The 17,391-nt window shown below is 40.4% G+C and overlaps 1 protein-coding gene across 2 annotated transcripts in view; it reads left to right on the top strand.

Annotated features, from left to right (window-relative positions):
- The window catches only part of tmem260 (transmembrane protein 260), a 34,386-nt gene that overhangs the window by 8,396 nt on the left and 8,599 nt on the right, over positions 1–17,391 (top strand). For both annotated transcript variants that reach the window (XM_015034170.1, XM_015034169.1), the window contains exons 4-11: positions 10,411–10,588; positions 10,681–10,794; positions 10,879–11,058; positions 11,181–11,221; positions 12,850–12,936; positions 14,872–14,980; positions 15,130–15,302; positions 16,778–16,949. In XM_015034170.1, coding sequence (XP_014889656.1) covers positions 10,411–10,588; positions 10,681–10,794; positions 10,879–11,058; positions 11,181–11,221; positions 12,850–12,936; positions 14,872–14,980; positions 15,130–15,302; positions 16,778–16,949 — 1,054 coding nt within the window. The remainder of the gene's footprint in view (positions 1–10,410; positions 10,589–10,680; positions 10,795–10,878; positions 11,059–11,180; positions 11,222–12,849; positions 12,937–14,871; positions 14,981–15,129; positions 15,303–16,777; positions 16,950–17,391) is intronic.

Here is a 17,391-nt window from a genome sequence, read left to right as displayed (position 1 = left end):
TTTACCTCAAAGTAAATGTATTCCTTATCTTTTTGAGTAAATTTTACAATTTCTGAAGATTTTTGGAGTTCTTCCTTTAAAGAGAAGGTATCTCACATTCTACATATTTACAAAGCTAATTTTTACTTCATTTCACAATATCTCTTCTTTCTAATTTACATCTGTACAATTAACTTATTTTTATGGATTTTTTTGTCAAACACATGCAAAAAAGCCTCTCCACAGCATGATGCTGCCACCACCCTGTTTTCTGTTGGGAACGGTGTGTGTGGAGCAACGTGCATTATTGCTTTTCAAAAAGTCTAACTTAGATCTCATTTGATCAGAGCACCTTCTTCCAGATTTGGCTTAAATGCAGCTTTTTATGGTTTTCTTTAAACAATGGCATTTGATCACTAATGTTTGTTGTCCTGATCGTTTTTTTTTTTTTTTCCTGAGTGGTCAATTGCATTTCAGTTTATAATAATTTTTTACTTAAGTGAGTTGTCTGTTTTGAGAAACAAATTTTGTATTTGATTTTGTTGACTAATGCGGTGATTTTTGAGGCTGATTTTTCACATTTTTATTTGAGAAGATACAAAAAAGTTTCCAGAATCTTTTTTTTCAAAGCGTTGTAAAGTATACTTTAGCCAGTTCTGAATGGAAGCATCATCTCAACGTTTCTCTGCTTACTTTTGGTGCCATCTGTAACATGGAGCAGTATTTTTAGGTCCTGACTGACATGCAGTGGCGTCCCTGATCCTCTGTTCAGTATTCAGCAGCAGAACCCAGCCGCCCTCCTTCCTCCCACCACCCTTCCCTGCCTGTTTACCCATCAACCACCCGCCGCGATGGTGCGTGTGTGTGTATGTATATCACAATTATGGTGCCCTGCAGCCCCGCCCTCCCCTGACGTCCCATGTTCTCCTGCCCCAGCGCTGCCCAGCATGCTCCCAATCCTGACATGGCACGATTTCTAATCTCCCCCTTCTTGCCTCCGGTGTCTGAGGGGAGCAGGATCGCTAACCGTGCTCCTCCCTCTCGCCTCTGTTCAGCCACCTCTCCCCTCACTCAACCGTGAACACAGGTTACAGTCTCTGCATTGTCATCTACCCACCATGCAGCTTCGCCTGCATGCTGACTCCATCATGTGAGGAGTATCTGATGCATTCGTTTGTTGTGCATCTTCTTTTTCCTCCTTGTGGTTGGCCTTACATCGCCCTTATGCTGATCACGGTCATTTTCCACGTTGCATTGTTGGTGGTGGCTCAGTGTGACCATTTGACTTTTTTGTCCCAGTTGATGCAAACCGAAACACTTCCAGTCTTCCACGTCGAATTTGCTTCTTTCGTGATGGGAGCATGATGTAACTTCTGCGAGCGTGCAGCAGGAGAGCAAACGTAGATGAAATTGTGACGGTGCCAGATGTGTGGTGCTTTGCCTGTGTGTGTGTTTGTCAGCAAAAAGCAAGGCTATGACATAAATTAGGGAGCTTTTCAGTTCAGACTGCACCAGCAATCTCCTATTTACTGTAAGAGAAGAAGGATGCATTTTGACCACTTTCAATGCAGTTTTATTCTGGACTGAAACAATTAATTAATTATTAAAACAATCATGTGCTAATTTAGTACTTGATTAATTTTTAACTGTAGTATACAGACTCAAAAAAGGTCATTTTCTGAAAATAGAACATATTTAGAACAGTAAATAGGCCAAAATTGTAGTAAAACAATATATTTTGCATATATTTACAATAAATATATTATAACTATAGTTACGATGTATAGACCTTTTTTTGTAAATATGTTTTATACAAAACTTCACAGGTAGCATAGCTTAACTTGGTTATTGCATTTTAGGTAATAAAACATATTTTTTCTTATTTAAAAGGGAATTTAACTGGTTTATTTACATTTTTTAATGTATTTTTGAAAAATCTGTGGAATGTGGCAATTTTTTATTTGATTAATCGTCAGAATAATCAATAGAATAATCAATTCCAAATAAATAATTTTTTAGTTTTGTCGCATTTATTACAATATTGCAGCGAGTTGGAGAACTGGCTTCTTTTTTTATTCCATTGGCAGAAAACATGCCAGGGTGATGCTTAGATTTCTGCGTGTAGCCTTATTGTAATCTCTGAGGATTTAGATTCAGTTATGGATTATACTCCAATAAATGGTCATTATGAGAAGCTAAAACCATACCCTCCACTCAACCCGGTTCAGTGGAATAGAGAAGACTTGAGCCAGAGCACAATCTCATCACATAAGCTGAAGTGAGAATGTATAATCTATGCTTTCAATTTGGAAAAATAAGCATAAAAAGCTTTAGTTATTATCTGTCCAGGACCTACTTTAGGTTGGACTATGAATCTGTGCAACATTTTGTGTAGCGAGGGAGTTACTGACGGGTCCACAAGAATGGTCAAATGCACTTTAGAGTTCCTATGCTGTCTGGAAAACTACAGTATTAAGTATAAGTATTAAGAAGGAGCTACAGCCTAACAACCAGCTGTAATGAATTCTTGCATTTATACTTTCAAAATGGACTGATGGGACTGAAAACTCTGGAAATATGAGTCTGGAAAACTATGCAGACCCCTGTATTCTTGGTGAATCCAGAATTTTAAAATCGATTCAGTTCCTCTCAGTAAACTCTGCTCTGACCTTTTCTTCGTTAGAGAAATGACCAGCTGATTATTCGTTGCAAATTCTCTGAGTCTTTTCCTTCAGTAATTAGATTCAGAAACATTATTTTTGTCTCTTTCTATTACATTTGTGTGCAGTTTTTCTTCAGCTCAGAAATATACCCAACCCCAATCAAACGATTGTGTCGTGTGATTATATTCAGATGGGAAGAAATATTGAAATTAATGTGGGTACTTGTTGGCAGTTTCCATCAAATGATAAATTTGTGAGACCTTGAAATTTGTCTGGAATACACCCAACATGGCAAGCCTTTGATGTATCAGTTTAAATTAGTTGGCCAGATTGCCGTGGTTAATGTGGAGGGAATGTAAGTTGATAGGCTCGGAAGCCAATTCACTCTCTTGCATAAGTTTAAATGCAGCATTTTAGCCTTCCTTTGATTTGTCAATTACAGCCCTCTTGGCTCGATCATGCGGTTTGATTGCCAAATTGCATGTCTTTTTATGTTTCCACACCACGGCCTGACAAGCCTTTGAGGATGCCGGACGTAACGATAATCACCATTGATTGCACTCAGAGGTTTCACGGAGGAAATGTTGGGTGAAGTGCCACAGGTCTCAGCCGTGAGTTTGTGGAGGAATGCACCCTTCGTAGCGGGATAATCCAGACAGCTCCATATTACGCGCTCTCTCTCATTTCACAGTTTATCTGCTAAAGCTGCTCTGAATCTCTGCTACCTGAGAGGAATCTGTTTCCGTTCCTGAGCTTATCCTGAGAAACCCGGAGCGGGCGCGTTAAGAGCTGACAGCCGTCATATCGGGAAATAAAAAAAAGCAAAAAAGAAAAACACTCAGTCATCAGCACATTTGGTTTGATCACTTGATTACATAACAGATCTGCGGAAGCAAACACATCTGACCTCTCTTTCCCTCCAGAGAGGGCCCATGTGGCACAGCTGATGCCTCAGTGGACAGGACAATGGGCTCTCAGCCATCTCCTGCTCCTTATAAGGACCTTCACCATATGGTCATGATGGCACGTTTTCTCCTCGCTCAGGTGGGCTGTTTTTCCACAGGAGTAAGGTGTATCGTGTTGGTGAGAACAGCTGAATAGGTTTGTTTTGTTAGATGCCTTTCTCACCTCTCCCTGCAGGTGACCAGGCTGCCCCTCCTTCTCACATCTGCTGCGCTCGGATGAAATCTTTATCCCGAGTAGACACAAGAAAATGAGTTTTTCTAAAGATGCACTGAGAGATAAAGGCCAATTTCCAGTCACTGATTTTGTAAAGGTCTGAACATTCAACGTGGATTTTAGCAAGTTCCTTTTTAAAAACTATGATGCTTCCCTGAACAGGTTAGGAGAGGTCAATGGGCTAAACTGAACATCTTAATGACATTTTATATACATTATCATTCTTGATAATGACACTTTAGTGTTATTTTGAGCTCCTTTTAGAATGAGCTATTTTAGGGCCTTTTGTCACTTTAAATCCAAATAAGTTGCTTCTGGCCTCAAGTCAAGATTTACACTCGCATGTGAAAATGGCTGCAAACAGATGCGTAATAATACAACCGTACATCTTTGAAAAGCAGAAGTAGAGCCTCCTGCACGACCAACAAGAATGGAGCAAGTTGTTTCTGAATAGTAATTCAATAACAAAACACTTGTCTTTTCCAGCAGCCATTGTACAACATATACAGCGATAAACCCAACTGACCAAATGTGCTGGAGCTCTGCTCGGGTTGCTAGGTAACTGCTCAGTGACCATTGAATGTGACAATTTTTTTTTTTTTTACAATCATTTATTCTATATTAATTACATTAATTTGTCACACCACACTACATATTGGAACCTCAACAACATATATTTATTGCAAACATAATTTTTGTTAAACTTTGTGTATAAATTGAAGTGTTGGTTTATAGTAAAAATAAAAAGTATTTTCCAAAACTGGCTCAGGAGTGAAAATCTACAAATACAGAACAGTTTCCTTCTTGCAGCTTCTGTGCTTCCTTACTGCACTGGACAAAGCTAAACGTTTGTGTTTTAGAGGTAACAACTTTTTAGTATAAAAGTTGTTCCCTCAGTAACAACTCAGTAACAACTTCTACACAAAAGAGCGCTGTGGAACCTGTTCATATGGTACATTCACTGTCTGGAGAAAAGCCTGGATCTTTAGCTTTCAACCAGGTGATCGCTGATCTGGGTCGGCGGAGCACAACTCCAGCTGATTCCAGTCACCGTGCATTTCCAGAATCCCCCCCGTTCCCCAAATCCCCTGGACTCTTTTGTTCCCTTCTGTTTTTTTTCTGGTGTATCTCATGTGTCATATTGTAGTCCAACAGACCTCCTCTGCTCTCCCCATCCTCAGCATGACCAATGGTTCCCCCAGGACTTATCCTCTAATACAGTTAAACAGATGTCTAATGAAGATGTTATTTCCTCATTACTGGCTACGGCGTGAGGATAGAGCTGAGGGGTGGCGGAGAGGAGGGCTAGATAGGCAGCAGAATACAGTAGCGGTTTAATATTCCTTTCGCCCGTGGGCCTGAGATTGTGTCTGTCTCGGACGTCAATATTACATTCCTCGCCCACCACAGGCTGCCTTAATAAGGCACCAGGCACAGAGACAGATCAGACTCGGCAATTACAATTCACCCAGAATTAGTTAATGGAATCTATACAGCAACATTTATATATTGCTGGGGTGTGCCTAATGACTTTGTTGGAAAAAGCAGCAATAGAAATGGTGTTCAGGGAATTGCATGAACAGGAGGGTTTCTCTAAATTGTTTTTTTTTTTTTTTTATTTCCATAATTTTTGTGTGTGGGGTGGAGATTAAGATGGCATTCTGGGAGAAATTGTCATGTCAGTGGCTGTATTGTTTGTGGAGAATTGTGGTGATTAATTTTACACGCACTTGTAGCTCAGGAGCGCTCTCCTGGAAGGAACCCGGGACCCTCGTTTATCCTGCAGCCTTACATCCGCACACAGGATGGGAGAAGGAATGCAGGGATTGCCTCCAGGATCTGTGATTGGTGAAAAATGTGTAAAAAAAAAAAAAAAACAGATTCTAGGAACAAATGTTCTGAATGGGCAAAAAAATTCACATTGTTAGGTGATTTTTACGTATTTATAAATTAATTTTCAATATATTGATTAACTCCAGATACAGCATATACAAAGAGAACAAAAGCTGGCCTAAAATTTAAATTTTACATTTCTAAAACCAAATAGTAAATGTAATAAAATTAAAAAAATGTGTGGACAATGTTCTTGATTATACGTTCTAGTTTGTTTATCTGTTTCTTCTGACAATAACTCAAATTGTTCAAAAGAAATAAATGAAAATAAATGAATTAAGAACTCACTGTAGTTCTCCTATAAAGAACTATGATGAGTTCTTTTTAGAAGACTCACTATAGATGTTGCTACTCATTGTTAATAAGAGTGTATAATGGTGTTATATTCATGTACCAGTTCATCATTCAGTAATAACAAACTGACACTTTGCAGTATTTGATTTAGCCCAGCCTTAGATTTCCTTACATACATTATCATTTAAATGTTTGTCTATCTTGCTTGGCTTTGAAACTTCAAAGCAGTACATCAGACACTTACCCTTCATATAATAGCTGCTAAGTACCCTGGCTGGGGTCCTGGCCAGAGGGGAGCCCCCAGGGTGTGTGAGCGAGGGCCAGCTGGAAACCTCGGCCTCAGCCTGAGCTGGCCACCTCCTCTCCGGGGCTTTCTACCCTCTTCAGGAATGTGTGATTCCTTTCCAGCGCTGCCACCACTCAGTTAGAGAGCAGCGCAGCTCTGATCCACAGTAGCACAGCTGTGGTATTGTCTGCTCCCCTGGGTGGTGTGTGACAGCGGCTTGCTTGGCCAGCTCCATTGTAAATCCTCATTCACTACAGAGTGCTGGTGTAGGCTTTTTGTGTGCTGTTATTTAGCAGACGGTTGATGCTGGCGCCCGTCCAGCCCATGTTGTTGAACAGAGTGAGCAACCTCTTCAAGGTGATTATTCAGAGATGTTCTTGCATCCTTGAGGGGAATAAAAAAGTATTTTATTTTGCAATCCTTAGTTTTAAGTGTAGTTTACAACACTTAATTTTTTTATAAATTGAATCCTTTCATATAGGTTTTTTAAACTTAGCAAAATATCTCATTCTTTTTTTGATGACAGTCAAATTTATCACTGAAAAATGTATGTATTTCAGTTTGGGGAGCCAGTTTTGTGATCTATAGATTCATTACACATAGTAATGAGTCTCCAAGTGTTTCTGTTATTTTGATGATATATTGCTATTGAGAAAAAAAATCTCTTAAAATTAGAATATTACAATAAAAAATATCTATAATTCAAAAATATGTTCTGGTCTCCATAATCATGGAAAATACTGCTGGCTTGACAGAGGGAAAGCTACAAGAGGTCTCTGCTGTTCTTACATTTCTAGAACCAAGTATGTTGATGGAAAGTTTAGTGGAAGGAAACCCCTGGTAGAAAAAAATTGCGCCAGCAACAGAGATTGAGGCTCCCTCAGACCGGCTGCTTAGAACCTTGCTAACTAGGCAAGGTTAGCAAGGTTCTAAGCTAACTGGTATAATAAGGTTCTAACTAGGCAAGGTTCTAAGCATAGAAAAAGCATAAAAAATAGTTAGCTTTTTTTTTTTTTTTTTTTTTTTAGCAGTTTGCTGGGCAACATTTGTCTTCTCCACTGGCTTACTGCTTGCCAACCTATACAATATTATGTGCATTCTGTGCAAAAAAATCTTGCATTCTGTGCAAAAAAAAAAAAAAGTAAAATATGCAATTTTCTCTTGTACATTTCAGTCATAATACAGGTCTTAAATGTTATTCATATTAGTCTTTAAAAGGTCTTAAAAAGCCTTAAATATGAGTTGATCAAACCTGCAGAAACCCTGATTTTTTGCAATATTCACATCAAAATAACAGAATTAAAATATAGCTCTGATTAGGCTTTGAATTTATTTGCGGCAAGAGTTTCTCTTTTGAATTAAATTACTTACATAAAATAATGTTTTGGTGACATTTGGTTTTACTAAGATTTTCCTGTGTCTGGTGTTCAGTTAATTACCAAAATGATGATGTAGACATTTTATGGTGGGTTGGCCCAGCTGATAGAATAGTCTCATTGTTGACTGTTGTCACTTTCCTGCTAAGTCTCAACCAGCCCATTGTCACTGAGCAGCAGCCTGCTGTGCACCGACTGCTGATAACAGGGAACACGGCCATGCCCATGTCAGGATGTGTCCTGTTCATACCCAGAAGCCCCGGGAGGACCCAGCCTGCGGGAGTGAGCTGTGGAAACGCCCAGGAGGCTGACTGGGACCCAGGTGGTCCTGCTCACACAGACAGGTCATTTACAAGCTGCTCTGTACTCACATCACTGCACTCCTAATGACTGACAAGCTCCACCAGAGATTTGTTGGGTATTTGAGAAGGTGAAAACAAGACTGTGTGTGATGGAAAATGTGGCCATCAGACGACCTTCAGAAGCAGGAGCAGACTTTGTTTAATAACTACATTGCTGGACCCCCCCATGACTACTCTGCACCCTGTGCTATACCCCTAAACCAGCCCCCCCCGCTAAGTCCATGAGCTGTGGGTTAATTGTCATGCAGTGATGTAAAATTATGGGTGCGGGAGGTCTCTGCACCTCAACAAAAGTCCCCGTCTGTTCCCCTCCCTCGCGCTACCACCCTTCTTCATCCTTCCTGCAAGTTACAACTAATTCCTGGAGCGGTGCAGCGAGAAAGACGCTGCTATCTCTTATTAAGACCCACGACTCGACGCCCCACCCCCCACCCCTTTTAAGTGCACACACTCTCACATATACTATACAGTCTCATTCAGAGAACACAGAGGGAAAATAGTAGAGGGTGGGTGAGAAAATGGGAAGTAGTCAGCAAGCTGGAGTTTTTTTCCCTACCCTTCTCTCGCTCTCCCTTTCCTTTTTTCCCTGATTTGCCGTGCTTTCCTCAGAAAGCTCCATTGTTCCCCTAGCCTAAGTCTCATCAGGCCTTTTGTGGCTGACTATCACAGCGGCAGGCAGAGAGCTGGAAATGTATAAATGGTATCATGCCTTGTGATTAATGGCGGTGCTTATGAGTCAGGTCTGATAACGGGCCTGCTCTCTACTCAATTTCAGATACCGTTAATGGAATCTGTCTTCTGCGATTGTAATGTGAGAGCGCCTAATTTGCTATGGAGCTTGAAGCTGTCACCGGCAAGGGATTGTGGGGTCATAAGGGACCTGGCAGCCGTTTGGCCTGCAGCTTGTATCTGCGGTGCTGAATAGAGCAGCTCTCTGCCTGTCAGTTAGCTGATAGGCTGATGAGGACTCTAAGCCACTCCACACAATAGTGGAAAGGGCCATACTGCCTGACTTTCCTAATTGTCGAGCCTGTTCATATTTCAGAGCCAGCATGCTGGGGACTGGGCTGCTTTTTTTTCCTTTTCTTTCTTCCCCTTCTCTCGTCATGAACTTTTTTTTCTTTCCTTTTCCTGTATTTCATCCTACATCCCGCACGCTGTCTCCCCCCTTTAATGCACACTTTTCTGCACTATTTTGTCCCCTTAATTTCTCCCCCCTCTCTCTGTCTCTCATAGTAGTAAGTGGTGGGTCTTAGCATATGACAGATTATCCCAAGTTTGCTTCAATTACTGCAGAGGAGATGGGAACGGCACAGGAGAGGAGGAAAGGGAAAACTTTTGTGCGTACATTATATTTAAGAAGCGGAGGATAAAGTGCTATCTCCACCACGGTGGTTTCTCTGTTTGAGATGAACCGGCTGCTGGGAACAAAGTTCTGATGAATTTCCTCATTTCACAGGGAGTGTTTTTTTTTTTTTTTTTTTTTGAAGGTCTGGTCCGAGAAGCAAAAATTGGGTAGAAGGAAGATTATCGCTGGTTCCTAAATTAGTCTGAAAGAAGTAGGAAGCTTATTTCACCGGAAATTTTGTATGCAGTTTGAAGTTGCTGACTTTGTTGTTTTTATTTTACTTTTTTACACAGTGGTTCAGCATAACTTAAATCTGTAAGAAATTTAACTAAAGTAGGGCTACACGGCCAATATTTCCCGGTTAAATACTGTAAAATCAGATTTTTTTTAAACTTTCTGTTAAAGCATCAAACCCCAAAACTAATTTTCAACCTATAAATGCATCAAACCAACAGCATGTACTTAAGTGTGCTTTTTTGACTTTAAAATTACAGATTTATATTTTGATGCATAAATCTAGATAACCTTATAATGTCTTCATTTTCTGTTGTATTGTATTGAGATGACACCCAGTAGAATGGTAATTAGCCACACACACACAAAAAAAATGGCTGCTACACTGTATTGAAGATGTGTAGCTTGTAGAATTGTCTAACAATGATATATTTAATAGATATTTTAGTTTGTGAGGCTAAAATATTATTTTTCACAATGGTATGATGAAATATATTTATATTATTATAGTATTAGTTACTGAGGGAAGAAAACTCAAATTTAAGTGTTTTCAGTTTGAGGTGTTCAAAATAATGTCAGGGGAAGCAACAAGACGTGAGATCCTCCTAATATAGATAATGACCGTTTACTTCAGAAAGCATCGACAAAAAAAAGCCCAAACATTTTTTTAATCCTGTTAATCACAGTTCTGCCTAAAATTGGACAAAACCTTGCAAAATCCAAGATCAAAAATTAGCCAAGAAACTCTCATCTGTGCATGTCTAAAAATTAATTAAAGGCCCTTCTTCATTGTTAGGTTGACAGGTCCTGGACCCGGTGCGGTCCTGGCTGGAGGCCTGTTCGCTGTGTCCAGGCTCAGCTGGCAGTGGTCGATGGTGGCAGAAGTCTTCACCCTCAACAACCTTTTCGTCGGCGCTCTCTTCTTCTTGACGGCCAGCTTCCACTGTGCTGAGAACTCCTGGCAGAGGAGGAAGGTGGTCCTATCAAACCCACCCTTACAAATCTGTCATCTTCCTTGTTAGACGTTAAACTGACATTGGTGAAATGTTGCGATTGTTTCTTTCAGATTGCGCATTGGGGCGCATTTTGCTGCGGCCTGGGACTGTGCAACCAACACACTCTGGTCCTGTATGTGCTGATCATCATTCCCTGGGTCCTTTACCGACTCTTTTCTCTAAAGGTAAAACTACTCTTACATACATACAGTAAACAAACAATATTTGTGAATACTTCAAAAATCGTATTCATTTTCAAATTTAAACAGGAGCTGTCTGTTTTGGGCCTTGTAACTCTGGGACTTTGTTTCATCGCTGGTTTTTTCCCGTACATCTACCTACCCATCTCGTCCTACCTCAACAGCGCCCGCTGGAGCTGGGGGGACCAAACTACCCTTTTCGGTTTGCTGACCCACCTGCTGAGGGCAGAATATGGGACATTCAGCCTTGTACGTACTGGTTTATGGATCTGCACATCATGTTTTAAAAAAGAAACTTCTTGTTCTTGTTGTAGTATCTGGATTATTTTGCCCTTTATAGTTTTTAATCCATACTTTTCTGTGTTTTATAGGCAAAGACAGAGACCTCTGTGAGTCTGAGCTCAATGCTGCAGTGAGTTTATCAACTTTACCCTAATTATCAAGTATCTTAGTATATAATTGATGTGATTTTTTTATTTTTATTTCCAGCATGTTAATGTTCCTACTACATAGTACTTACTACAAAACAGGAACCCTGTCTTCTCCTTGAGTTTTCAATGTTCAAATTGACACTCATATGTTGCAACAGAAAAATGATCCTAGACACACATCCACACTGATTTTGCAACAAATAAACTCTTAGAATACAGCCAGAGCTACAGTCAAGTGGTTTGGTTCAAACTCTGACCTTATTCCAGTAGAGAATATGTTTACTTTGTGTTGGTTTATCACATAAAATCCCAATAATATGGCACTTGTAATAGTAAAGTGTCAAAAAGTTTTTACAAGTTATTTCAAGTCCATGTGTAGATATTTTATAATCACATTCATGTCATTGTAGAAAATTGTTATGCTTAAAATTCACATTTTGCATCTTTATATATATATATATATATATATATATATATATATATATATATATATATATATATATATATATATATATATTAACATTTTTCTGGTTCATGTGCAGAGTCTGTGTGAATTTGTCTTGTGTTTGTATTGTAAGATGGAGCAAAAGAGAAACTGTAAAAAGTGCGGCCTTTGATCTCAGACACACTGAGAGCACATTTAGTTTCTGAAGATGGAGGACGCAGCCACTCAATGCTTTATGGTTATGGTGGTTTACTCAGGTTTAACTGCAGACACGCCAATCTTCCGAGAGAGAGCCAAGAGTCCCTTCTTCCTTCGCCGCTCAGTCTGGCAGCTTTTGTTCTTCCTGTTCCACTCTCTCCCATCAAAGAGCTGAACCTGCTTACGGGGCCAAAAACGCTGTGTTCTGTTTCTCTTGCAGTTTGAACTGATCACTCAGCTCTGGTGGTGAACCGTGACAAGCTGTGATGACAAACACTGCGGCAGAGCTGGAGAAATTGTATTTTTTTCCCCCCTACCAATAAATATCCTCCTTTTGCTCTCCGCCACCGCTACAGTCTTCCCTCTGCTGCTATCTTTCTCCAACTGATGGGACATGAGAGGGTGTGTGGGTGTGTGTGTGTGTGGGGGGGTTGCATGTTCATCTTAGGACCCCCCACCACCAGACCCCCCTCTGCCTGCCACCCACCCTTTCCCATCACCCCTGCTGCTTGACGGACACGCACACCTTCAATATGGGGGAAAGAGACGAACATGACAGGCATGTCGCTGCGGAGACGTAAACCCGCCGGAGACGTTGACACACACTCACACAGACACACTCACCAGCACATCACACACAGCATTCATTGGGAGATATAGAGACTCAATAAGCTGTCAAATAGAGATGGGTATTAAGGAAGAGGCAGGGAACTATCTCTCTGCACTGAGCAAGCGCTTTGTGAATGACAGGCGCTGTGAGGAGAGGACAGGGTTGCCGGGGACGGATGACACAGTCATTCGTATCTGTCAATCCGATTGAAAGAGGAAGCACACAGTCCAGGGAGTTTGTTTTCATACGGTTTGATAATTGCTGTCCTTGACTTCAGTATCATGAAGGGTAATTGAGCTTGTCTTTGGTGTCCATCATGTGCTACATATCCGTATGTGTGTGTTCTGTGTGTGCAGGGCCCAGCTGGACCACTGCCTGGCGGATCTCTCTCCTCCTGTTTTGGTTCTGGCAGGAATAGGCCTTCTCTTCTCCCTGTGGGACAGGTAGAATGAGCAAGATGGCAGCACACAACACTCAGCAGCCACTTCTCAATGAAAAAAAAAAATAATCCCCTGCAGTGAAAGATGGCTAACAAAACCACTGACAAAACGCTGATCCTGAAAAAGGAGAACACAAAACGAGGCTGAGGCACCTCGCTGTCAGGCTGTCACGACGCTCCTCATTCAGATCGAGTGGGGTTGATATTTATTTAGGATTTTCAAATGTGTCTGTGTGTGCCAGTAAGTCACTGTGTGTGTGCGTGTGGCGTTGGGATCCAGTAATTTATTACATTGGTGGCTTTGCTGGGGTCTGTGGGGTGGTGCTGATAAAAGCCCAGTGCTGCCCTGGAGCTCTGCAGGGTACCAGCCGTTCTCAGCTTCCCCCTGAGGTGCACTTTAATAAACCACACAAACACATGAAGAAGACCAAGGTCAACCTTCGGAGTGCCAAAGGGGAAGCACTGCAAATTTTAGTTTGTACTGTGTTACGCACCAAGAGTCGTTTTGCAAATAATTGTTTTTCTGAACTCTGTAGAGATATAAGGAAATCATGATTAAAGAGGCGGTATTGTGTATTCTCCAGGCTTATAGTACCATTTTATAGCACGGTCAAGTAACTATGTTTACTTCAGATGTTATAAAATGCTATATAAATCAAATATGACTTAAAAGAAATTAGATTTTGTAATTTAACGCCTTAAAAACCCCTGCTCTTTCAGGAGCATTACACTGAGAAGTAGCTCATGTAATGTGCAGATGCACAGTTCTTGCCAGGTGTTTGCTAATTGCTGCTGGCTAGTCTGAAGGATTTGAGTAGGGATGTGGTGGGAGAGGACTGCTCTGAGGTGAAAGCTTCGAAACTGCACCTCTGAGGAGGAGCTGTGTCTCGAAGGCGGTGCGAGGTCTGCTCAGGCGTTTTGCACAGCTGAATGGTTGCCATAGGAGATTAAAGGATTTCTCAAACAGGCATGAAAGAATCAAGGCAACTCTCCAAGTATGTGTTTGATGAAGGAATAGCATTATAACACGGTGTAAAGCTCACAAAAGTAAATTTTGCATAATACTGCCCCTTTAAAAGCAGTTTCATGTATAAAACACCATCAACATCTTGTTGCTGGTGAGCGTGGTCTGACTGAGAAGAGTCCTTTCAGGTTCAGATGATGACTTGTTTTTGCCATGAGAGCAACGTGTGTGTGTGTGTTTTTTTAGTAATCTAAGTATATTTTACAGATTTACTGTAATGAGTTTGTGATTCAGAGGCTGGCAGCTGCTCTTTATGACTCATTAGGAAATCAATCATGCACCTCTCAGCTTGCTAACACATGCAAGCAGCTTGTTAGTGCTAATAGTCATTCAACACATTTTAAAAAATATTTTTGAAGAAATATTACGGTAGATAAACATGATATTGAATAGTATATTCAGTAGGTCAGTGTATTTCACTAAGATGAGCAACAAGTTGTGGATAACTGTGAAGTGGGAGTAAAAAAATATGCATTATTTTTACTTTTTTTTTTTTTTTTTTTACAAACAAACCTCGGCCCCATTCGCAAGACTTTTTCTGCCTTTAAGAGGTTTTATTTTCTTTCATCTTTTTTAATTGATGTGTCTGTTGTGTTCTTTGGTTTTTAAAATGCCGTTTGTTCACCATTGTTTTTAACAAAACTCAGAGGCCAAACTCTGTTTACTTATGAATTCAATTGGAGTTTATTCAGAAATGTAAAAAAAAAACATCTTTTCAGATTTAAATTTTTAAATACTTTTAAACCATTAGTCATTGTCATTTTATGTCAAAATTATGCATATTCTGTGTTGGGTTGTCTGCTGGTCATATTAAGACAGAATGAGGAGAAATAGGACTATTTTTGCATTATAGCCGAATACTGATGGACTGGAAATAAAAGCAGATGACTATGGTCGGTGTCGTTTCCTGTTTAGGACCTGCTGCTCGGTTTCCTGGCTGTTGACTGCAATGCTGCTTGTCTACTCTCTGTTTTTTGCATGGAGAGCTAACCTGGACATTAGCAGACCGTTACTGCTTGGAGTGGTATGCAACAACACGTCTCTCTTCAACATCCAGTTTGAAAGATATCAGCTGCCTAAAGTGTTTTGCTGCAGCTCTTTAAGTAAATGCACTGTTATTGTTGTGAGTACATTCGGTGCATATTTTACATGTGTGTGTTTGACCACCTGCAGGTGGAGCGTTTTTGGCTCCAGAGTGATGCTGCAGTTTGTGTTCTGGCCGGCCTCGGTTTGAGCCACGCTCACAGTAAGATGGAGAGGTGGCTGGGACACGGGGGGCTGTGGAAGACCATCGGCTGGGTCTTCACCTTAGCTCTGCTGGGACAAATGGGACGCACCAACCACAGGTGAACATTTATCATTGACTTATGAGACAAACATGTACGAGCGCCATCTTCTAATGATAAAGAAGGGTAATATTTATTTTATTGGATGTGAAATAACAAACTTTAATCCTGATAAAACAGTAAGCGATTAAATTTGTTGCCTTTTAGTTAAATAGGACAAGAATAAAAGTAAAGTCAGCATTCGAAGCTTCCTTTCAGAGTTTGCTGTTCGGGCATCATTTCTGTCCTGTAGATTCGTCGTTAAACTCTCCTATTTTGTTGGGGCTCAAACTCCAGTTCAGCTTTGTGACATTCAAGTTTGCAGACAATTACAGAACCAATTTTACAACAGCAAAGATTCTGATCACAGTGGACATAATTATTATAGCTGCATTGTATTGCACTTCCACAGGCTATTAGTAATTCCAAGCTGTAATTGTGTTTTAGCGGCAGGCTTTTTTAATTCTGCACAATCTTTGAGCATTTATCTGTCAGTTAAACAGTACTCCTGCTGCAGAAGTTACTCTGGAGCCAAACAAATACATTGCCTTGAAAAAAGGTTTATTTCCCCAGAACTTTTTCAGTTTTAATCAAGTTGCAACAACTAACTTTCTAAATAAATATATTCTACTGAGATTTCATGTGCTAGATCTACAGAAAGTAGAGCATCATTGAGAAGTGGAGGTAAAGTCACATGAATTGAACTCTGAAAAGGGGGTCAAACATATTTTTTCAGCCTGCTTCAATCAGATATACCTAAGTAAAATCTAATAGAAGCTGAAATTAAAAAGAAAATGAAAAACATGATATTTATCAATGTACTCCATCATTCCTGACTGAGGCTGATCATAAAAAAGAATAATCTAGATGTGCAGAGCTGATAGAAACTTACCCTGAAAGACTTGCAGCTCTAATTGCAGCTAAACTGGTTGTTGAAGACAAATCTGTAAAATGTGAAAAACTTCAAAGTTTAAGCCTTCTGCTTTTATAAAGTTCGGGCAGAATAAAATTTCTGTCTGAAATCCCTTACCCAGGTGCATGTTTTTCCTGAGTCAACCTGATTTGTTTCTCCTGTACTTCATCCCACAGGTCTGAACTCCACATGTCAGGTTTTCCCTCTGTGCTTGTTGGTAAAGGCTAAAGAGAGGCTTGGTTAGCATGCAGATTCCACTCGCAGGGCTCAGTCTGAGATGTTAGCTGTCCGAGAAGGCAGATTACACCAGCGCAGCGCCGCGGCGTGCCAGACAGCTATCACTGAGCAGCTTTGATCAAGCAGGAGAGCATGGCCTGTACTGTCAGACCGATCACACCTGTCTCCCTACGATTAGATAGGCAGTCAGAGAGCTGTTTGAAGGAAAAGGGTGAAGGGGAAAACCAACGATTTCCCCTTAGAGCACCCAGAAAGCATACATGCAAACATGTACACATCTGTATATATAACACAGATCTCCGAGGCTGCACTTATTTGTGAGTTGAATGGATAATAATTATTTCAGGGAGTGTGACCAGAGCAGGAACGATGTGGTGGAGCGGTTCGGCAGGGAGCTGCTGGCCTCCTTCCCAAAAGACTCACTCATCCTGACCAGAGGAGACCTGCCAGGAAACTCTCTGCGCTACCTGCACTACTGCCAGGACATCCGGCCTGATATCCGCCTGGTCGACCAGGAGGTCAGGACCTCCATGTCTGCTGCCTCTATTAACTATCCAACTGTTCTCCTTACGGTTCTGATAACAGTATAAATCAAAGAACCAGTGCAGATTATTTTTAATTATTTATACATTCATTTCAGTTACACAGACCAAATAGATTTTAGGTTTTCTCTGAAGTATGTAGATAAGGACTGTTTCTTATAGTATATATGCAAGAGAGGATTTTATGAAATCCTGTATGATGAATGTATATAGCAGCAAAAATATGGCTTTATTTAATTTTAGAGTTTGAAGTCAAAATTATTTTTGGTTGCTAAAATGTTTTCTTAGACATGAGCATAGATTTAAATGTGCCTGTGTTTAGACATCCATATAGATTTTACTAAAATTTTTTATAACCATACAGAAATTAAGATGCATCTATTAACTAGCTATTAATCCAAATATATATATATATATA

The sequence above is a fragment of the Poecilia latipinna genome, unplaced genomic scaffold (assembly GCF_001443285.1).
Source record: "Poecilia latipinna isolate Pla-1442-1.1 unplaced genomic scaffold, P_latipinna-1.0 Scaffold290, whole genome shotgun sequence".
Classification (NCBI taxonomy): domain Eukaryota; kingdom Metazoa; phylum Chordata; class Actinopteri; order Cyprinodontiformes; family Poeciliidae; genus Poecilia; species Poecilia latipinna.
Note: the sequence above shows the minus strand (reverse complement) of the source record. Positions and strands in the feature narration are given on the sequence as shown.